The 20,729-nt window shown below is 38.6% G+C and overlaps 1 protein-coding gene across 1 annotated transcript in view; it reads right to left on the bottom strand.

Moving 5' to 3' along the window:
* Positions 1-13,512: 13,512 nt before the first annotated feature.
* The window catches only part of LOC131682813 (lysine-specific demethylase 5), a 133,815-nt gene continuing 126,598 nt past the window's right edge, over positions 13,513-20,729 (bottom strand). Inside the window, exons 2-4 of the mRNA XM_058964574.1 lie at positions 15,679-17,415; positions 14,713-15,603; positions 13,513-14,643 (exon numbers count right to left, since the gene is read on the bottom strand). Coding sequence (XP_058820557.1) covers positions 13,570-14,643; positions 14,713-15,603; positions 15,679-17,415 — 3,702 coding nt within the window. The 3' untranslated portion in view covers positions 13,513-13,569. The remainder of the gene's footprint in view (positions 14,644-14,712; positions 15,604-15,678; positions 17,416-20,729) is intronic.

The raw sequence follows: 20,729 nt of genomic DNA, 5'->3' as shown, positions 1-20,729 counted from the left end.
GGCTGCTCTCCTTAGTGCCATACATCATAACTCATTGAATGTTATAGAGGGAAGTGGTCTTTGGTAGTGACATACCGCTTAATAATGCCCGTTAGCGGAATCTCCAAATTATCGCAGTTTCCATTAATGTAGACACTACTTCCAGTGAGAGCAATAATCTGCGAAATAATCTTATTATAGCGATGAAAAACATAGTTCAACAAAAATCTTACAATATAACGATATGGATTTTTATTTGTTCTCCTTTTTGATCTCCATTATGGTCACGTTAGCAAATTCGTTGCATTGCAGAAAACTATATTTTTACCGAGTCGTGTAAGTGATACAGAACTCCCAATGTCGTTTGTGGAACCTTAATTGAAAGACGAAGTTATGGTTGAGAAACATCACTAACCCTAGTTTCGACATACAGCGATTTGGCACGACTATACTGGAATCCAGCTGAAATCCTTCGAGGCTTTACTCGTGATATTAGTCGGAACGATTGAAGTAGCTAATGTTGACGTCTTGCTTGGGCGTGGTATATATAAACACTCATAGTAATAGACTCGCGGATGTAAAAACCGCAAAACTGGCAACTAAAAAAACAAGCGCGTTAAACTGGCATCACCCAAAAATGTGCAAGCTCGAACGTGCTCGACTGTATTCGATCACCTTTTTTTATTAAAATAATTTTTCAAGTGGTTCAATATGTGAATCAAAAGAGAAGTTATACGTTTGATACTGAGCAACAAGAAATTAAGAAAAGCAAACAAAATCCAATTTCTTTAAAAAAAAACACAAATTTGATGAAAAAAAATATAAGTAAAATGCTTTTTATTCAGTTATATAGAACACAATAAATATCTTTCTAAATAACATTGTAAAATACTAACACGAACATGAAAAGTGAAACCTACTGTGAATAACAAAATAATTTTTTTATATAAAATCGCAATACTTGTTCTGCTTATTTGCATTGTATGACGTCATGCTCGTTTGGCTCCGAATTTTGACAGTTTGTTTGGCTCGATAAAAGTACCTTCGCTGGTCTATTACTATGAGTGTCTATAGTGGTATACATGTCCGTTTATTCAGCAATCTGAGGGTTCTGTTGACAGCAAAATGCATACATAAAAACAAACAAAATGAATTGGTTGAATTCAAAAGTAAAACACCAACTATTACTCACGTAAAAATTATAAATGTTATCTTCTAAGATCACAATACTTCACTCAATTAGTTCCAAATCACGATGCTCTGCTCGTTTGGATACATCAAATTTCTGCTCGTTTGGATACGTCAAATTCCTCTTGTCCAGACTCTAACTAGAGTTCTCTAATATCTACCCGAGCACGTACATAACGTAACATTTGATTTTGAAGAATTTTGATAGCGATTTTACAGCAATTTATGAAAGGGCCTAATTGATTTTTATGACCGAACTGATTATGAAAGGACCTAACTGATTGAAAAGTGCCTAACTAGCAATACACTCATTTTAAATGGATTATAACGTATTGTATTATAACTGATTGTAAAAGGCTTATAACATCTTTTCCATAATTTACATACAGGGCCAATCTGATTTTATGATGTTCAGTGGGGTCAATCTGACCATCAATTTAGAATTCAGTTAATTCGTCTAACTTTCGATGTAATATCAGACTTGAACAGCATTTTTTGTGTGAGGTATTCTGCCGCTAGAAGCATAATGTCCCATGTGCTATGGGAATCGCTATACACATGGGACAATTATGCTTCTTGCGGCAGTAATACAAGTAGTAGCAATATGCGCAATCAAAAGAAATAAAATAGTAACGATTTTCCAAATAGGATTATAATGAATTTGACCTTTGACAATTTTCTCAATGTTTACGTTTTGCAGATAAGCCCTTTTTAAATGTTTGGTAGAGTTCGTTTCCTTACGTTGATGAGCAAAGTTTCTCTTTCGCGAAATGTGCATTTGTTAGAAATAGGATGTAATTCAAGGATTGTATAGCGCATGTTTAATGGTTATAACTTTCAGTTAAATAGACTTTTAAGAACCCGACTTTGTTTTTTTTTATTTTATTTTGTCGTTGAGAGGCCAGTAGAGAAAGCGGTGGAAAAAATTATCCGAAAGACTATCCTTGAAGCAGAAGATGAAAAATATTTTGCTCATTATCATGTGAATCAAAATTTCAAGAAGACAAAACATAGCTATAAAAACACAAAAAGATATCTTAACTGATATATGCTTTGAAGCGATTCAAGGCGAAAGCGACTGGGTTTGAATTTAGTATATTTTTACATTTATTTATTCCTTCATTATTTACTTATATGTTCATTTATTTCTGGGGAAAATTTTCATTAGGTCGTATCGTAAGTAACAATGTAATTCTTTTTGTTTACTTTTTACTATGTAATAAACCAAGCCGCTTAAACATTCGCCCCTTCGTTCTTTGCATAATGTGCTAGACGAAACCATCGTCCCTCGATATGTGCTGAAACATATGTGAAATGTTTATGTTAATGCCTATAAAACGAGAAACTATTAATTAATTTATTTACCAATTTAATTATTGATTGGTGTATTAATTTCTCTATATATTTATTATTCATTTATATTTTATCAGTGTAGATGTCTCACAATCCTTTCTGACTATTTAGGTTAAATTTTCCTTAAGCGGGTCTGACAGTGCAAAATTTAAAAAAAAATCAGATTTTTATTTTTGGATATTTTGGATCCCTAAGACAAGAAAAATATGCCCAAGAAAGGATTTACTCGAATTCAACTTGGTTCGACTGCTAGAGCCCATCAAACTACCAACTATCAATTTTCATATGAGGGGGCTGATAAAATCGGGTCTTCAGTGTATTTAATATTTTATGTTCTTTATTTTATATTTAATATTTATTATTGAATATTTAAGATTTGATATTTAATATATAAAATGTAATATTCAATGTTTAATATTCATATTCAATGCTTGATATTTAGTATTTATTGATCAATGTTTTATATTTGATATACAATATTCAATGATGATGAAGGCTCTGCTAGACTCGTCACATAAATGCGCGCATCACATAGCAACGCGTGAGAACTTCGCGATAATACAAACCCGGTCGCAAACGTGATCATTCACACACACCGGTACCCACCGTCTAGCATACAAAAAAGCAGCCTGGTGATTAAGTAAACGTGCTATAGCACATACGGTATTCTTGAAGTACAGCAGTTGTTGATCCGATTGGTTGACGATTCGTTTGACCTTCGGTTTCGTTAAGTGACCAATTTAGTTATATAATATAATCCAGTAATTTGGAATCACGATTCAGACCATGGAACACTTTCCCGGGATTCCTTAAACCTTCTCTAGTGTTTCATGCAATAAGAATTACCACGAATTACTTATGGCAATAAATTTGAATTACGATTCTCACAATTGTTATACCAAAAATAGGTTTGTATCCGTACTGATTATTGGTAGCATTCCCTGAGACTTCCAGAACCTTTGCTAGTAGCCATTGTTATCATAATCGATTTTTAACGTCAGCCAAAGTTTAAAGCCTAGGGTTTGGTTCGACCTGAAACCGATTGAGTCGGAGTCGGTTGTTATATTTGGGCTGGAATCCATTCCGGATTCCGAAACGTGTTTCGAAAGGTACTTTCCCCGAGACTTGTGAAAGCGGTAAAGGCGGCCAAGGCAATCAGATTTGCTTCTTAATGGTCAAACGCCGATTAAGACTTACGAGTCGGACAATTACAATAGATTTGGTTTGAGCGAATTTCGATCATTTCCCTGGGTCTTCTAGAACCGGTAGAAGCAGCCAATTTAGATAGAAAATGGCCAGCCAATGATTTAAATTTCCGATTGCAGGAATTGTACTGTCTAAATTGGTCAGACTGAACTTCCCCGAGACTAGGGTTGCCACCCCTCCGGGTTTGACCCGGAGACTCCGGTTTTCGGGAGCGATCTCCGGGTCTCCGGGTTTTTCATCAATTTCTCCGGGTTTGGTGGGAAAAAGCATAGGTTCAATTTTTTTGGAATTAATTGATTCTTTACAAAATATTTAAAAAGTCTAAATTAACTATTACTCTGGTTCAGATTTATTTTTCCCGACTAACCCTTCGTTTCAAGGTTGCGAAGAGTTCACCAAATATTGCTAATTTCTTTCACAAAGCAATGAAAATGAAAAACAAAATTTACTACAAATTAACCTACCGGAAGTCGCGCTAGTGCACTGAGTGCACGCTGCTCTGAAAATCTAGCGAAATCGTCTTAGGGGACCAGCGGCTGCTCGTTCGGTAAGCCATATGCGCGACTTCCGGAGGGTTAAGGAAAGTAATATTTCGCTATGTGCTACAATTGAAATGTTGCATTCCACTAAGTCGCTCAAAATGGTGTAAAAAAGTTATTTTACTGCAATTTTACCAAATCATTTCACTCTTAGTGGTGCTTATCACCTGCTGCACTAAGGTCTGGCAGATTTTTTCTAATCCAACTGACTAGGTCAACATCAAACGAGTTCTTGCGGTTTTGTTGCTACTACAGCAACGATCCTTAACTGGGCTAGGGAGGTGAGTTTTGCCCCTTTGTTGCGAAATTAAAATTTGTTGGCGACGAATAACCGACACCACATAGTGTGATGTCGTAGCTCTGCCTCCTTTGCTTTCCTTTTCCTGTTAGTTGTGGAGGAGAGCAATGTTCGTTCGACCTCCACAGTGAGAGTAGCTGGTGCTTTTGTATTCTTGGCACTTAGTCGGGGAAGTGAAATACTACACCACATTAAACCGATAAAACCGTTCTCAAACGTCAAAAATTTACAGCTTTACTTTAACTTAGTAATAAAAAGCGATTAAAGTGCTCTAAAATGCCTAGCAATCGCTTTGATTCCAATTCCAATCAAAATCCACCACCCCCTAGATCAGTGAAAATCTCCGGGTCAAAGCCTCTCCAGAGGTGGCAAACCTACCCGAGACATCCGGAACCGTCACAAATAAGCATTATGATTAATCCTGCTCGAAATATGATTCACGCTGAGTACGTCACTTTCCTGAGAGCTTCATGAATGGCAAATAGGTTTACAATTGTTACCGATTTCATACACATCCGTGATGAATTAATAAAATACATCATTTAAAACATTCAAATGACAGCAATAATATAAAAAAGAAATAAACAAACAACAGCTGATGTCGTTTTTCAGTTATCAAAAGCGACATCTAACAGCAAACACACAGACTAGTTTTCGCGAGCAAATGTCAAAATTACGTACGGAAGAAGGAAAAATATTTCGCGACCTCATTTCGCAAGAGGTGCATACTAAGCTTTAATTAGAAAAATTTGGGAAAATCGAGTAATTAAGGTTATATACATGGTAAATAAATTGAGTCATAGCATTTAAGTATAAGTCTGCTCTGGTACGGCCGAAATGTATGGAGAACGGACAATTACAATGCTTGTGTTCTGAGCAAAAAGCTGTTCATCAATGAGAAAAACAAAGAATGGATTGGAATATTGGAAAGATTGTAAAATTTGTCTACGAGTCCAAATTCAACATCTTTGACTCAAATGGCTGTTGTTTCGAGTGGAGAAAATCGAACTCAGACCTGGACATAAAAGCCTTATAACAGCAGCTAAGCGCAGGCACAGTGGAGTTATTGTATGGGGTATTATATGTTCACTAGAAGTGCTAAAAATTTGGTCTCCATTGATGGAATGATGGATTAGAATGCGTATTTTAATATGAATATCTTAAAATAAATTTTAAAGCAAAGCTTCCGTAAAATGGTACTTTTACTAATAAATGGTGGATATTGGAAATTCGATCAGGAGAAGAACTTAAAGCATAAGGAATGCAAAAAACGTTCAGAGAAAACTTATAATTGTTTAAATGTTATGGATTCTCCACTGCGGACCCCGTTTATTAAGTGATTAGAAAAATAATTAGGAATATTTGGATAAAAAGTGCACAACTATCCGAATTATAATGAGAATGATCTTAGAAACTACTATTTAGAAGAATGGGATAAAATTTAAGTAAAATACACACAAAAACTAGTGGTCAGCATTCCAATACGATTGAAAACTGTAATTACAAACAAAAGCTACCACATTGAATATTTATTATAGAAATTTCAATTGATTTTTTAAAAAATATGTGTACTGTACGAATATGAGATTGCGTGTATATTTGACTTTCTTTAGAATTATGATTATTTTTGAAAAAATGAGCATTTGTAGTACAAAGATAATTATTGCATCTTCCCTATGGTATCTAGAAAACTATTTCTACATAAATAAAATGTCTCGTAAACTAATGTTTTACTTGTAAAATGCATATAAGCATTCCGCATAGCGGTGTACGAAAATGAGATTGTGTCACTGTAGCTTCTCGCCGCCACTCTGTAAGCACCCATCCCGATCAGAAACACATAACAGAAATATTTCAAAATTATATCTCGCATTATTACTTGTTATAAATTTCTGTTATTTTAACTACTAACGAGACCAAATTTATAACACAATATGTTAAAAAAATTGTGTTCTGTTATAATCTTGTAATTTCATTCTGATCGAAAAAGGCTTCATTTGATTTGCTGAATCTAGGTTTGTCACATCTCGCATCCAAATGTTAGTACAAGCCACAGTCAGGGTTGCCACATTCACAAATTTTTCTTTAATGTCACAGATTTATTTAACAATCAGGCAGTTCATGAGACGTGTTGGATCAGCTGATTATTTATTGATTGTTATTCCGCACTGATGGGCATAACGTCCGACAAAACCGTTTATTCGATCCAACATCAAACGAATCGGAAGTAATGAAAGATGTTTGTCGGACGGGTTTTTTTGTCCGCAGGAGTAAAGCATAACAAACTTGTTGACAAAACCCACCACTGAGTTGTCAAACAAACGACTCATATGGCGTTTTCGTTTTTGACTTTGCACTACACCGGTGTAGTCGGTGCTACACTCATTCAAACCTGGGTGTAATCAGTCTATCTCGATTTTTTGCACTACACCGGTGTGGCACCAAGAAAAAACGAAAACGCCAATAGATTGCCTAATCTTTTTGTCAGAAGACAGATTTTTAACATTTTCATGAAAATTTCACCGATTTCCACAGATTTTTGGAAGTATTTCAATTTTTCATAGATTTTTCGGAAATTTTACAAAGATCTTCCTTGTGCTTAAAGCAAAACAGATGGCTAAAAGATTTTCTAGACTGAAACACAGCTTCCAATGTGGCCCTGGCCGTAGCTCAGCTTAGGTTGAAAACAAAATGAAAACGAGAATTTGAACTGGAGCTGATTTTGACATTACCCAGTCAAACACTCCCGAATTTCGACTGGTTTCTGGCGAAATTTTATCGCAAAAGAAACAACTGATTCCGAGTCGGATTTTTTGATTTTTCGCAGCCAAATATCAGCATCAGCACCAATTCAGTATATCACTATCTCAAATGAAAAATAATTATATAAAATGATTCTGTTTGTCATTGTGTTGGTACAGAATACGAAGAATATTCTACACCCAGTACAGATTTAATTGTGGCAACACTGGTGAGTAGTCAGTTTTCGAGCCCATCATGGTGACATTTCGTAAAAATTGAAATGTGACGTTAAATCCTTAAAAAGTACTCATGAGAATTTATACAAAGCAGCCTTTAATATTAAAGATTGAAAATAATTATAAACTAATTTCCTCCACTTTTATAAGGACCAAAAAACTTATATCGAATCCTGGAAAAGGAAAATGGATGGCTAACAAAATGCTGTTTGTGTTTAAATTTAATGTCCTTGCGTGGTGGTTCTCAAAAGAAAGGACACACAGTAACCATTGGGAAGATATCCATTGAAAATCTTTCTTGGTCAGTGCGCTAAGAATCAACTGTGCAGTCAAAAGTTTCGATATTTAAACGTTAATGTATGCTTCCATACTTCAACATTAAAACTTTCATTTTTCGATGGAAAAGGATAGGTTAATGTTTAACGTAAAATATCCGTTTGCAACCCAAAAACGCAGTCAATGTTTGAAAGATGGGTTAATTATTGCATGACAATTTTTATTTGGAAGAACATATTCTGACTGACCACTTGTCGCATTATCGGGGATGAATTTGCTAGATATTTTATACCAGTAACGTCGTATAATTTTTAACTAATGTGTTGATTAACAGTGTATTTTGCAGGGCTTCGACACCACGTGCCGCTAGTGATTTTAAAAAGAATTGTGAGAAGTTTTGATTTCGAGTGGCTCTTCCACGTATATGGCACCCCTATCCCGTTTGCATTGAACTGACATAAGTCAACATCTCAGCGGGCACACAAATTATGGGCCCCACTGACAGTTCAGATTGTTCTACTCATTTTGCTTGAAGCTCGTTCTGCACTAATCATACACCGTACGATCAGAGGCGACGCGTCGGTACGTTCAACCTGTTCATTGAACAGGTAAGCGAAATCTGACGACCTGAAACTTATCTTCAGTTAAAATTAACATTAGCAGCAGCTGCACGAAAATTCTTTAAACCTTGAAGTTCGACAATTTGATCCGAACGATAAACCAACCTATCACATCAAGCGAGTAAATTAAAAAATTTACTGTTTTCCCATGACCACTGGTTGCAAGTGAACCAGCGTGCATTGGTGCGATGTCCATATGGGCCTTAGAGTTGAGTGCAAACGAGAGCGATTTATAATTTTTGAGCGCGTGCCGCCGTACGTTCATAACAGTCGGTCGAAAGCTTTCTTGGGTAGCCTGAACAAATGTTGCTGCATTTGGGGGATATTGGTTTTAGACGTGTGTGTATTTCGTTGGTTCAACGATAATAATGAACCGTCTACTTTTGCTTCAAAGAAATTGTTTGCTTTTTGCATTTACATGTTGAGAACTTATCTAGTGTCTTGTTAAACCATTCATAAATTGATTCGGAGCCCTGAATGGAGTAAAGATTCCAGCTAAAATGCAACAACCGATTCCGAAACCGATTGAATCGGAATCGGCTGTTGCATTTGAGTTGGAATCCATACTGACTCCATTCGAAAATCAGAACCGGTTTCGGAATGGGTTTGACTGGCTAAGAGTGTAAAATGGACGTAAGGTTGGTCGAATGATCTTGCGTTCTATTGTGATAATGAACGGGTTGATGTTCAATGCCTACGATATTTTACGAGAAAAAATATTTTTTTCTGAATTCAATGAATTGTACGAGGGAAATTCAAATTTCTATATCATTTGAAAGAATTGAGGGATGACTTTTTGGTTGACAAATATTTCAATCTTTATTATACAGGTGTGTGGAACATAAGCTTCTACATTTCAAGTTAATTCATATCATATCATTATTTATAAGTATTCACGAAATTATCGTAGTCTCGTTTTCTATGGTGAATTTCGTGCAATGTAAACATTTAAAGTTACGAAAATTGTCGTTCATCAAGTCGCCATGTATTTAGGTAGTTCACGAAATGAAAGCATCTAATCTATTTTTAGCAGATTTACAAATAAATTCGTTCAACGATACGAATTTTTGGTGCATATTTATTTTGGGGATTCTTCGGAAAAAATGTTCGAAAGATGCTCGTAAATATAAAGACGTTCGTGTATTTTATCAAACAATTCGTTTGAATAACGAAATGTAATAAGCAAACGAAAGTCGTTGCGTGGTTGTTACAAAAAATTCGTAATGAAAATAGAAACGTTTACGTACAAATACGAATCTATCATCCTATGTTCGACAAATTCGTATATTTTACGAAAGTTTACAGCACGAAACCTATTCGTAGCACATTTACAAATATATTCTCTCAGTGTACTTTTTGCTCTTTTAAGTATTCTATCAGACGTTTGTTTGACAATTCATTGGATTTGACAACAAATTTGTTTTGCTCAGCTCTTGCGTACAGAAAAAACCCGTTGATGAACATCTTTCATTGGTCCTAGAGATGATTATGACGTTTTCAGGGTCTTTGTGGTATATTGAACAGGTTGACGATGGAACCACGCGTCGCCTCTGCGTACGATATAACTCGATCTTTAGATGTTTGTCGAAAAGTGAAAAAATTAGACCGAAGAGTGAAGAAAAATGTTGTTTTGAACATGTCAGTGAATAATAAATTTTTTTCGCCATGATACCAACTAATTAAACGAACTGGACCATCACAAAGTTGTGTCGAATGAAATCGATTATGTTTATTGTGGATCAACCTTAACGCGACGTTTTAGATCTTGGCTTTGAAATCATGGCGGCGTAGCAGATACCTGGGCTCTTCTTTTCTCTGCCGGAATGAAGAAGCGTATGGTGACATCGGTTGCACTTCCGACAGCTGAAATTTGAAGGACAGTTGCGGATAAAATGATCACCCTTCAAGCAGTTGTGACAAAGGCGTTTGGAATTCACAAGCTGCTGACGTTCACTCGGTGAAATCCGGTTGAATTTCTGACACTTCGTCACGGAGTGCGGCTGGTTGCAGGCGATGCACTTTTCACCCAAACTTGCAGTCGATGCACACGAAGTGAAGCGAAACTGAGAGCGGAGCTGATTTTTCTTTGGTGAATGAGCCGAAATACCAGAAGCTGATTTTACTGTAAGATGGTTTACGGAGATGGATTCTAGCACTCGTGTTCTCCGCTGCAAAAACTCGATGAGACAAGCGTATTCCAGATGCGCTACCGTAGACGCATGGTCCTCCCATGCCTTCAGTGAATCATCGTGCAGGCGCGTACACAACAGATGTTCCAGGATAGTGCTCCAAGCGGCGGTTGGCTTCCCTAGTTGATGCAAGATTTTCGTATGCCACTCGAACTCGTCAACCAACCCATGTAGTGATGCAGCGGACTCCTTCTTCACGCGTGATGTCGAAGAGTACCTGAATATGCCGCTTCTTTAGCAAGTAGTGATTCGAATACCGATTCTCCAACGTCTGCCAAGCCAAAACGTAGTTAGCGGAACTGATACCAATCGACTCGATCAACTGAGCAGCTTCCCCCTTGACAGCTACCCGCAAATAGTGAAATTTTTGAATATCCAGCACCTCCGGATTTAAATGAATGAGCGCCAAGAATGTATCATGGAATGCAAGCAATTGCATATAATCTTCATTTAATTCGGGCAGAGAAATCGTAGACAACTTGATGCCAGAGAGAGTGGAGGACACGTGTGGGGAAACAGGGCTCCGATTGTTAGGAATAGGAGGCAATTTTGAAATGAGACTGGCTTTTATTTCAAATAGCCGAGTTTCAAAGGACGCACGAGTGGCACCGTGCTCTGCCCTACCTTCCTCGGTGGTCTCGTCGTCCTCAAGCTGCACCTGCACCGTCTCCAGGTTGTTCCATACTCCGTTCAGGTACTCGAGCCTCAGCGTCACCTGTGTATGGTCCCGCTGAGCGTCGTATCCGGCAGCAAAAGCCTCTGCCCGACCCAGAGCAGCAAGCAGTGTGTCCCGTCGTGCAAGCAGCTGACCTCGTGAGTGCCAAAAGGACCAAAAGTAGACCCACAAAAAGTAACAACGAAACTTGGAAATGTGCTCACCTGTTCCAAGGCAAAGAGTGCCTTGTATTCTATACAGCCAACAGGGACTCGTTGCAGTACCGACCGTAGGACCTTCCGGAATTGCCAGACCGCGCCAGCAGAAATCGCCGAAAAGCTCCAAAAAGGTAGTTCAATGCGCGTATGGCAGGAACAATTTAATAAAAGCGCACGGTAGTAGCACCACAGCAAAAATTGCCAAAGCTGGGGACGCCACAGCAACTAGCAAAATCCACGCAGCTAGGGACGCGGTACAGCAAATGCCACGGCTAGGACCGCCACAGCTCCAAAACCAGCGAAAAACTTCAGCTCGATTTGTCACAGCAGGATTAATCACGATCCGATATGCTACGGAAGGCTCCGGAACAAAGCACACCGCAACCCATGCGGCTAGGGACGCCACGAGGAACAATGGTCCAATTGTCCGATGGCAAAATGGCGCCTTGGAGCCGGCGACAATGCAACCACGCCGTGTCGAACAGCAGCAATTGTCGACCAAGAACAATTGGATACGTTGAAGCATACAAAGAAATACGAAGAGAATCTAGAGGGCACCTGCGATACTCGCAAAACAATTTGGACAGGTAATTACCTTGCGCCCGATAAATCGAGCCTTGTATTAATAATATGCAGCAAGCAGCAAGCGAAGAATCCGAAACTTCCTTCGTAGAACCTCCTTTCGTGCCGGCTTCCAAAATGGCGATGCTCAATGGAAGGCACTGCACGCGGTCCGGACGAGAATCCTGGTCACGGCACCAAAAATATGATGTCGCTTACCCCTACTTTGTGATTCTTTACATCGTCGCCAGAATCTCTCCGGTGAGACGAGGATAACTATCGGTCCACGTACCCTACTTGCTGCAACTCTCAATTTACCTGGCACAGGTAACGCAAACTCACTGCAGCAGATGAACGCTTTCGCCGACCAGCAGCAGCTCGCAATGAAGGCAAGCGAAGAAATTAGCGAAGCACTGCACAGAACGGCAGGCAGCAGCAGCGAACTTCATTGGAGACTTTCAAACACAGGTAATCTTCACGGTAAGTACTTTACACTATATTTCTCTGACATACGACTAACATTTGGCACTAAACTTTTAATCTTGATTTAATTTTTCAGGTGGAGCGATCTAGTCCAGTTGCAGGTTTAATTTCGACTGACTTTTCTGTGTCATTCTCACAGTGTGAGCTAATGTTTGCTCACCACTTCGTATCATCGGCCGGTTGCCAGAAGGGCTAGGAAAACCGGTATAACTGGCGCCCGGTAGCACCGATCCTTGCCTGAATATTGAGTTCCAATGAGGTTGATACTAAGGTGTGGCAATGCTATTGCTCTCTCGCTCGATCTCTGTAAAGCACGTGGACAGCAGATATATGGAAAATATATGAAGTTGAACTTTATTACGTAATAAAGTTACAGAAATTGAGCGAGAGAGCAATACAGCATTGCCACACCCAGTATCCAGTACATTGATTGAATTCTACAACATGACGACACCAATGAACTCATGATGAATGAAGTTCATGTTTGACAATTCTCGGTGGTTTGTTTACTTGTCAGTTGCGTGAGTTCGAGTGCAACGGGTGCTCATCTGTTACACTCGAACTCACGTAACTCTTATGTAAACAAACCACCGAGGTTTGTCAAACGAAGTTCATCTGACTCATTTAGTGGGGTTATGTCGGTTGGTGTAAAACCTTCTCACGCAGTGGGGCCAAAAATGTTGTGTGACCCAACACTGTTTGATTTTCTCAATACAAAGCTCATCATCCTTAATTATACAGAAAACGGGAAAGATACGAGACTTTAATGTATTTATCTTCTGTATATGACATTTGAACTTATAGATAATAATATTATAGACATCTATTTCTAGAATAACTCAGAAGTGGCGTTGATATCTGGAAACGATAATAGCGATTAACCAAATTGCAAACATTGAAAGAAACAAGACCAATTTCACAGACATGGTTGTCTATTTTCCTACGTGAAAGAAAGCAAAAGCTCGCATACACAGGATGTGATAAGAAAGGTACTATTTACTTCACGAAGAGTTTGTATTGTTTTGTCTAAAATATTACACCCCTTGGATCTATCGTAGGCATTACTACAGCCGTTGAAGTATCACTTATACCAGTAGTCAACTTTTGCTTCGAAGTTTTACATTGTTGACTAGTTGTTGCAGCGAAAGAATTAACGTCACTATACAGCGAACCGGTAGCATGCTTTGCGAAGCTGGTACTTTTCTCTCCGTCATCCAAGTCGAGCTTATTCGGATAATCGTCCAAATTACTGTCTTCACTATCACCAACAAAAGCATCACATGCTCCCTCTTCATCCTCAGCGTGGCTATTATCACTGTCTCGATCGCTTTGATTATCTGGGTCGCTCATTTGATCGTCGCCCTCATTATCTTCATCTTCGAAGTCATCAAAGCTTTCCCGCGATATTTGAGTGTCTTCCTCCAACTGGTTAATTTCCACTTTGAAGTCCAGATCTGGTTTTAGCTGCTCTTTCAAAGACTCTTTTTTCTCTTCCTTGTATAGTTTGATAGTTTTTTTCTTCGCAATTTCGGAACACTTTCCGCAGTGATAAACAATCTTGCTATCACCGAATTTTTCTTCTATGCTAGTATACCAACTGGACAGACTCAGTGCACTAACTTTATTTTTATCGTTCCAGCAAAGTATTTGTGCTTTTAAAATTTGCTCGTCAAGCTCTGTGATGCATGGATCATCTTTAATTTTTTTGATTACTTCATCAACGTTACTCATTTGTTTCCTCTTGATTCCACTGCTAGCGGCGGATTCAGCATACCCAAAACATGACAACGATAATTTGCCATCTCTGTCTGCCCCCATGCTCTCAAACAGCTTCTGTCGTTCGGCTTCCATTGGCAGCAACTTAGCCCGATTGGCAATGTTCTGCAATGTGTGGAAAAAGTTGCAGTTCTCATTACGCTCTAGTGACTCGATGGCGTGAAGCCATTCTTTCGATTTCTGCAAAGCATCTCGTAGTTGACTGTGTGATGGAAGAAAATCTTCAATCAGATGAGCCCTTTCCAAAAGACTTTCGATTTCGCTGATTTTGTGACGAGTCTCCGTCTTGAAACATTGGCTGGCAGATTGTTCCCAATCTACAATCTAGAATTGAAATACAAAGTTGGATGGGAATCCATTGCTATTGATAGAATAATGGCTGTCGAAACTTACCTGCAACATAATTCCATGGAGTTCCGCCAATTCCTTCTCCAGAACTGTATGTGGGAGGATTTTCATTCCGTCATCAAGCATTTTTTTAATTTCATCCAACGATAGGCGATCGATTGTATTTTCTCGTAGCAGACGTACTTGTTTGTACCATTTGAATTGGGCGAGTCGATCTTTCAGCAGCACAATTTGCGGCAATTCGATGCATAGTGAGTTACCTTCTTCAATTAGGTGCGTCAGCTGCTGGATATTGGTATCTTTAAATCGAGCTTTCAGGGCACCTTCAACTTGTTTTACCCATTCTTTACCAATTTTTTGCAGTTCGCGTACACTGTCTCCTTCGCGTATTATACAGCGTAAATTGTTGATTTCATTTACGAACATATCAAGTTCTTCTAATGTAAGCTTGTACTTGGCACACTCAGCAGTGTTTCGTGTCCTTGTACGAATTTTGTTTATATCGAGCTGCTGAATCACAGTTATGCACTTTTGCGCTTCCAGTATGGAGAAATTTAGTCGTTCTAGAATGACGCTGTTTGGAAACTTTTGTGTTTCTGCCTCTTGAGCAATCTCCTGCAATTCCTCTAAGGTGATATTAGTATGGATTGCCGGATCAAGTACATCTCGTACTTTGAACAGCCACTTCTCAAATGACTCCGCTTTAACCTTCAACTTCTGTACCATCAACGGTAACTCATCGAGTGTGTAACGATATTTGAGAGTGTGATTTTCCGAGGGGCAATCGCAGAGTTCAGCAAAGTGGCGGAGGCAAGCTAGATTCGTAGTACATTTGCAGGTGACCGCAGAGAGAAAACACGTCGTTTTGCAGATTTCGCATTGCCTTGCATCGTCCGATAGTAGCTCGAATGCTTCCCGTTCCGCGTTTGTAACACCCTGTGTAAATATGGAGATGTATAGTACGAAGTTGAAGCAAACTAATTTAATGCAAAGTCTTTTTTATCTACTTACCCATTCTAGAAGATTTTTTCTTAGCTTTTTCTCGGTGTCTACCATTTCTGCCATGTCGATATAACATGCGGTCGCTATTCCAAGATTCAATCGATCAGGCTCAAGTGCCATTTTACACACCAGCTCATCATGAGAAAATACGCAGTATCTTCGTAACTTAGAATAATGATTCACACATTCTCGACCCATTTTCATCCAATCGGCAGGAGCAAAGTTTACCGCCTCAGCAAAATTATAGCCCTGATTGAACCCAGCATGGTATGCACGTGGAAATGTTACAACAAATTCACCAGCATGTTGATCGGTTCTGTACACTGGTACAGTAGAGTTCATGAGAATGTTTGGGTTCATTATCGTTACTAGTTGATGCAGCAAATCCGGTTGAGATTGGAATAACTCTGGCGCTGCCAACTTCATGGCCGCTTCAAAATCTTCAGCTCTTGTTCCAGGAACACCGTACCACGTTTTTGGCTCACCCCAATGCAAATAGTTTATAGAATAACTCCAGTGATCTTCGTTATGCCAACAGAATGTAGCGAAACACATTCCAACATACATCCATGGTACCTTCATACCACTAATGTCCGCATTGATATGCCCCAAAATAGACTCGTCCAACACTGGCAGGTTGTTCAGATTCCAGCTGGATTCTGCGTATTCTTGGTCTTCCGGCAATAGATATAACGACGATTTAGTTGGAAATCCGCTACCATGATCCATGGTGTGTAGATCTGCCCCGTACTCGACAGTTACATCCTCATCGATAGACGAAACAATACGCCAGAATTCCTTCTCAACAAGCTCTATTGGAACAAGGTGAACGGGCATGTTAAAATAGTTGGATTTGAATTGATCGGCCATTTCACCAAACTGCTGAAGCGTATACTCTCGTTGAGCTTGTTCGAATCCAAATGCCTCTACTGGCTTGGAGTTCTCTTCTACAATACATTTCGGACAGCGCCAATCACCTTTAGGAATCTCTTGCAATGGTGGTAACAAACAGAAAGTATGATACGAAGCGTCACATCCGTCGCAAAGTAGCATCGATTCTTCCACGTCACCTCTGTTGCACATATGACAGATATACTTTGCCATTGGATCATGCGGATTTGGCGTATACGTTATGTCTGACTTTCCTTTTGTCGATCCATTTGTACTAGTGCCATACATACTTTTCAAACGATATTTATTTGGCGAGAATCTAGATAAGTCGTTCTCTGCTCCAATACTGGCTGATTTATTCATTTGAGCAAAACGCTGAGATCGCCTGGCTGTTGTTGCGGGTGGAGGTTGCACCTGCTGCCGGGCTTCGATTGAATGAGGTTTGTATTCACAATCCTCTTGCTCTGTTTCTAAATTTGCCAAATCAATAATTTTACCAGAACGATAAATGTCAAACGGATATAAAATTCTTTCATAATGTGCTTTAAGATTCGTTCCTACATTTTTTCCTTGCTGATATCCCATACGACAAGCAACTCTTGACCACTTGCGTTCTTTTGTGACGATTTCGATGCCTGCTTCATCGTTTACTACTTTATGCAATGTATAGAGGTCCAATGGCTTGCGCTCAACCATAGGAATCTTCAATGAAGAACCTTGCAATTCCCAAAACTTCGCGATCTGATCGAGGAAATTTAGTTTTATGCGTGTCTCTGCTTCTAACTCGTTTAGACGTTGAACGCGCGGAACAAACGTTAGCTTTTCAACGTCGACCGTGAAAGGTGGCTGCCAGCTCTGAAAATATGAAGTAAGAAGATTGCATTGTTTTATTAGTTACAAAGTATCTCATAATTGTTTTAAAAGTAGAGCTCTAAAACGAATTATTTGATGATATGTTATTATATTGTCGCTATTGTGCTATCTTATGACAGACGCCATTTTGGGGTAAACTGAGTTAGATATGCCCCATTACTTGTCTAAAAAATCTCTACAAAGAGGCGTTTTCAGAATTTTGACATCCTCTTTGGTTACTGAGATATAGCGAGAAACGTGCTGAGAAATACTGTGATTTTTGCTTAAAATAGCTGTGTCTGGGGATTAGCACAAATAATTTTGACGAATTAGATGTTGCTCTATGTAAAACTGCCTGGGAAACACAATGGCATAACCATTTTCAAAATAAAAATATATGAATTGTGAGAAAACTGCAGTTTAATTTTTAAACTGGAAATATTTATTTATATATATCGCCTTCGAGCAAAGCTGGTACAGACTAATGTTAACTAATACTAATTTTCGTAACGGCAAAACAACACACAACACACACAGCGATCAAACATTATAGCACTACGAATATTTACATTATTTTACAAATTTTCATACACTTAGACTATCAGCACCGGTGCGTAAGCAAATGCGTGTGTATTTTGATTGCGCTAAACGATAATAATATATTTAGACACCCGTTTTCGTACCGGTCGTTGGTAAATAGGTTGCCAAAATAATAATCTGTTTTCACAATGGTCGTTGTTATTATAGTTACGTTACATTTTTTGCAATCATGCAATAAAAATCGTTTTTTAATTATATGGATTTATTAATTCAGTGAAAAAATATTGCTAGAGAGAAAATACATTTATTTATTGAATTCAATAAAATCGTTTCAGTAACAAATATCGTTCTCTTTCCAAAACATTTTTTGTTCAAATATGCTAAAATTTTCTATGTAATAATTCTGAGAAATTTGATGAGTTCGGGACGGACGACGATTTCTATGAACCAATGTTTGCCCGGCAGTTATTGTCTAAAGCACATACTAAAAACGGCTCCGAATCAGGAGTGCAATGAAGAGGATCTCATCCTAGATATTACAAACAGACTTGCGGTGAAAGAATTTTTTCGGCCATTCAACGATTGTTTTGCGGAACCAGTTTATACGAACCATCGGTTTCGAAGACACTTTCGTTTTTTATGTATTTCGAAGCCTTTGAAGAGGAGATAATACTATATTAAAAAGCCAGAGAAAGCTGGGTTTTACTAAATTATGCGGAAGCCATCTGACATACGTCCCTCGGATGCTACAGTCAAATATATTCGGATGGGAGAAAATTTGCGCGTTAATCTATGTGAGAATACTTCCATACCCCAGATAATAGATGTTTAGACAGATTTTTACATAAATTTTGTAACCCGTCATCTATGGTAATATTGCAGATAGTATAGTTGGGTAAATATATCTGGGTTTTAAGAATGTTCAAAGGCGATTTTGAATCGCAGAATAGTGGGCTTATTCAGGAATACTTGGTACGCTGGACTATACCCACTCGAAATGGAAACATTACTGTACAACTTGGACAGAGCAGTATACAGTAAAACAAAAATAATGATGAAGTGGTAGCATTTTATGCGTGGCTTCAATAATGATATTAATTTGCTGAAGTAAACTGCGTTGTTTTCCGAGGTTGATACACGGAGCACGTTGATATAGTCATTACATCTCGTCTGACTTAAAACTAGAATCAGGAATCAGTAGCGGTTGGCTTAAATGGCATGTTCCACATGTAGATCGGAGCTTTGCGCTTAAAAGACAATTATCAACATTCACAACAACAACACATCTAGTGCTCGTGAACAAAAGGAGTCTTGTCATCTCTTTCGTGACTGCTGTGAACTGCGCAGAGTCAACAATAGTTTCTCCGGAATTTCCCCTCAAAGTGTATTTTGACCCATCCCAAAAGTAATTGTAGGTACTTTTGCTATTAATGAATGACATCCATTGTATGAGTAAAAAATATAACTATCATTTTTAAATGACATCAGCAAGCAACAATTAGCCGCTAGCCGGCGCTACTATCGGGCAACAGACTTCCAATAATCGGTATACGGACTTAGCATACACCCCGTAAAGTTCAATTGGAAATGAGCCGGGATTCTGGTTGGTTTTAATCCATATTCCGGCTCCACTGATACAACCGATTAATAGTGTCACTGAAGCCGTAATGCGAATTAGAACCAGCCAACATTCCGGCTGAGCTTAACTATGTAGTATTCCGGCGCCAATAACACAACCAATTCTAATTAGAATCGGTTGTATCACTAAAGCTGGAATACTAATTACAACTACAACTACATCTTTTTCAAGAAATAAACATTAAGTGCGTACCCACAAGTGGCAAATTGGTACACACGAATTTATGGCAAGTTGATAGTGTATCAACTGAATTCAACATTTTGTCATCGATACGGTAATTCCAAATAATCACTTATTGTTTAAAATTATAATTTGGATTCCAATTTATCAGTATGGCAAATGACATAACACGGAATCTTGCTTTCAAACAACGATCCTGCGGGGTAGTGTAAAATTCCTAGCCAGAGTTTCATATGGTGACTTCTTGTGTCTCCAACTTTTAAGTCATGCAATTTGAAATGCTATTAGAGCTTCGTCTGTCAAATGAATTAGCATCGCTTTTTACGATGCGATGAGTTGAAGCGACAGTAGGTAGCGTAATGTAATGTAATGTTCAGATGTTCTGTTTTGAATATCATCGATGTATTTCGCAAATCAGTCTTCGAATTATTAGGTCTGTTTGTCCGTGCTTAGACCGAGCCAAAGAATCCTCCGGCGTTTGCCATGGCCTGACACAGGTCATAATCATAGGTAGATCAATATTTAAGAAACCTTTTTCGAGCATATGTAAGAATTGAACGCTTGGTAGTAGGGGAACATGGGGAGACTTGACCAAGCGCAAAGTTCTATTTTTAGCTATGGCGTCTTCTATTCGATTCTCAAAAATATTTTTAGACTTGTTTCGATCCCTTAAGGTAATTTTAAAAGTTTGGAATGAAAAATCCTTTCCTTACAGAAAATATTACGCGATTAATAACTTTTTTTTAGTCGAGAGTTGTCCTACTGGAGCTGTAGAGCTAGGTTCTCGGAAGGGCTCCCAGTCTGAATCACATACTACAATTTGCAGACGAGACAGGCAATTTCGCCCACTAAAACACTGCATTAGGCCAATTGTAGCGGGCCGTGATTCTGAATGTGATATTCATTATACGGTTCAGGTATGTGCGGGCGTAGGAACTCGCGATCGCGTGTATCATCG

This window comes from Topomyia yanbarensis, chromosome 2 (genome assembly GCF_030247195.1).
Source record: "Topomyia yanbarensis strain Yona2022 chromosome 2, ASM3024719v1, whole genome shotgun sequence".
Classification (NCBI taxonomy): Eukaryota; Metazoa; Arthropoda; class Insecta; order Diptera; family Culicidae; genus Topomyia; species Topomyia yanbarensis.
Note: the sequence above shows the minus strand (reverse complement) of the source record. Positions and strands in the feature narration are given on the sequence as shown.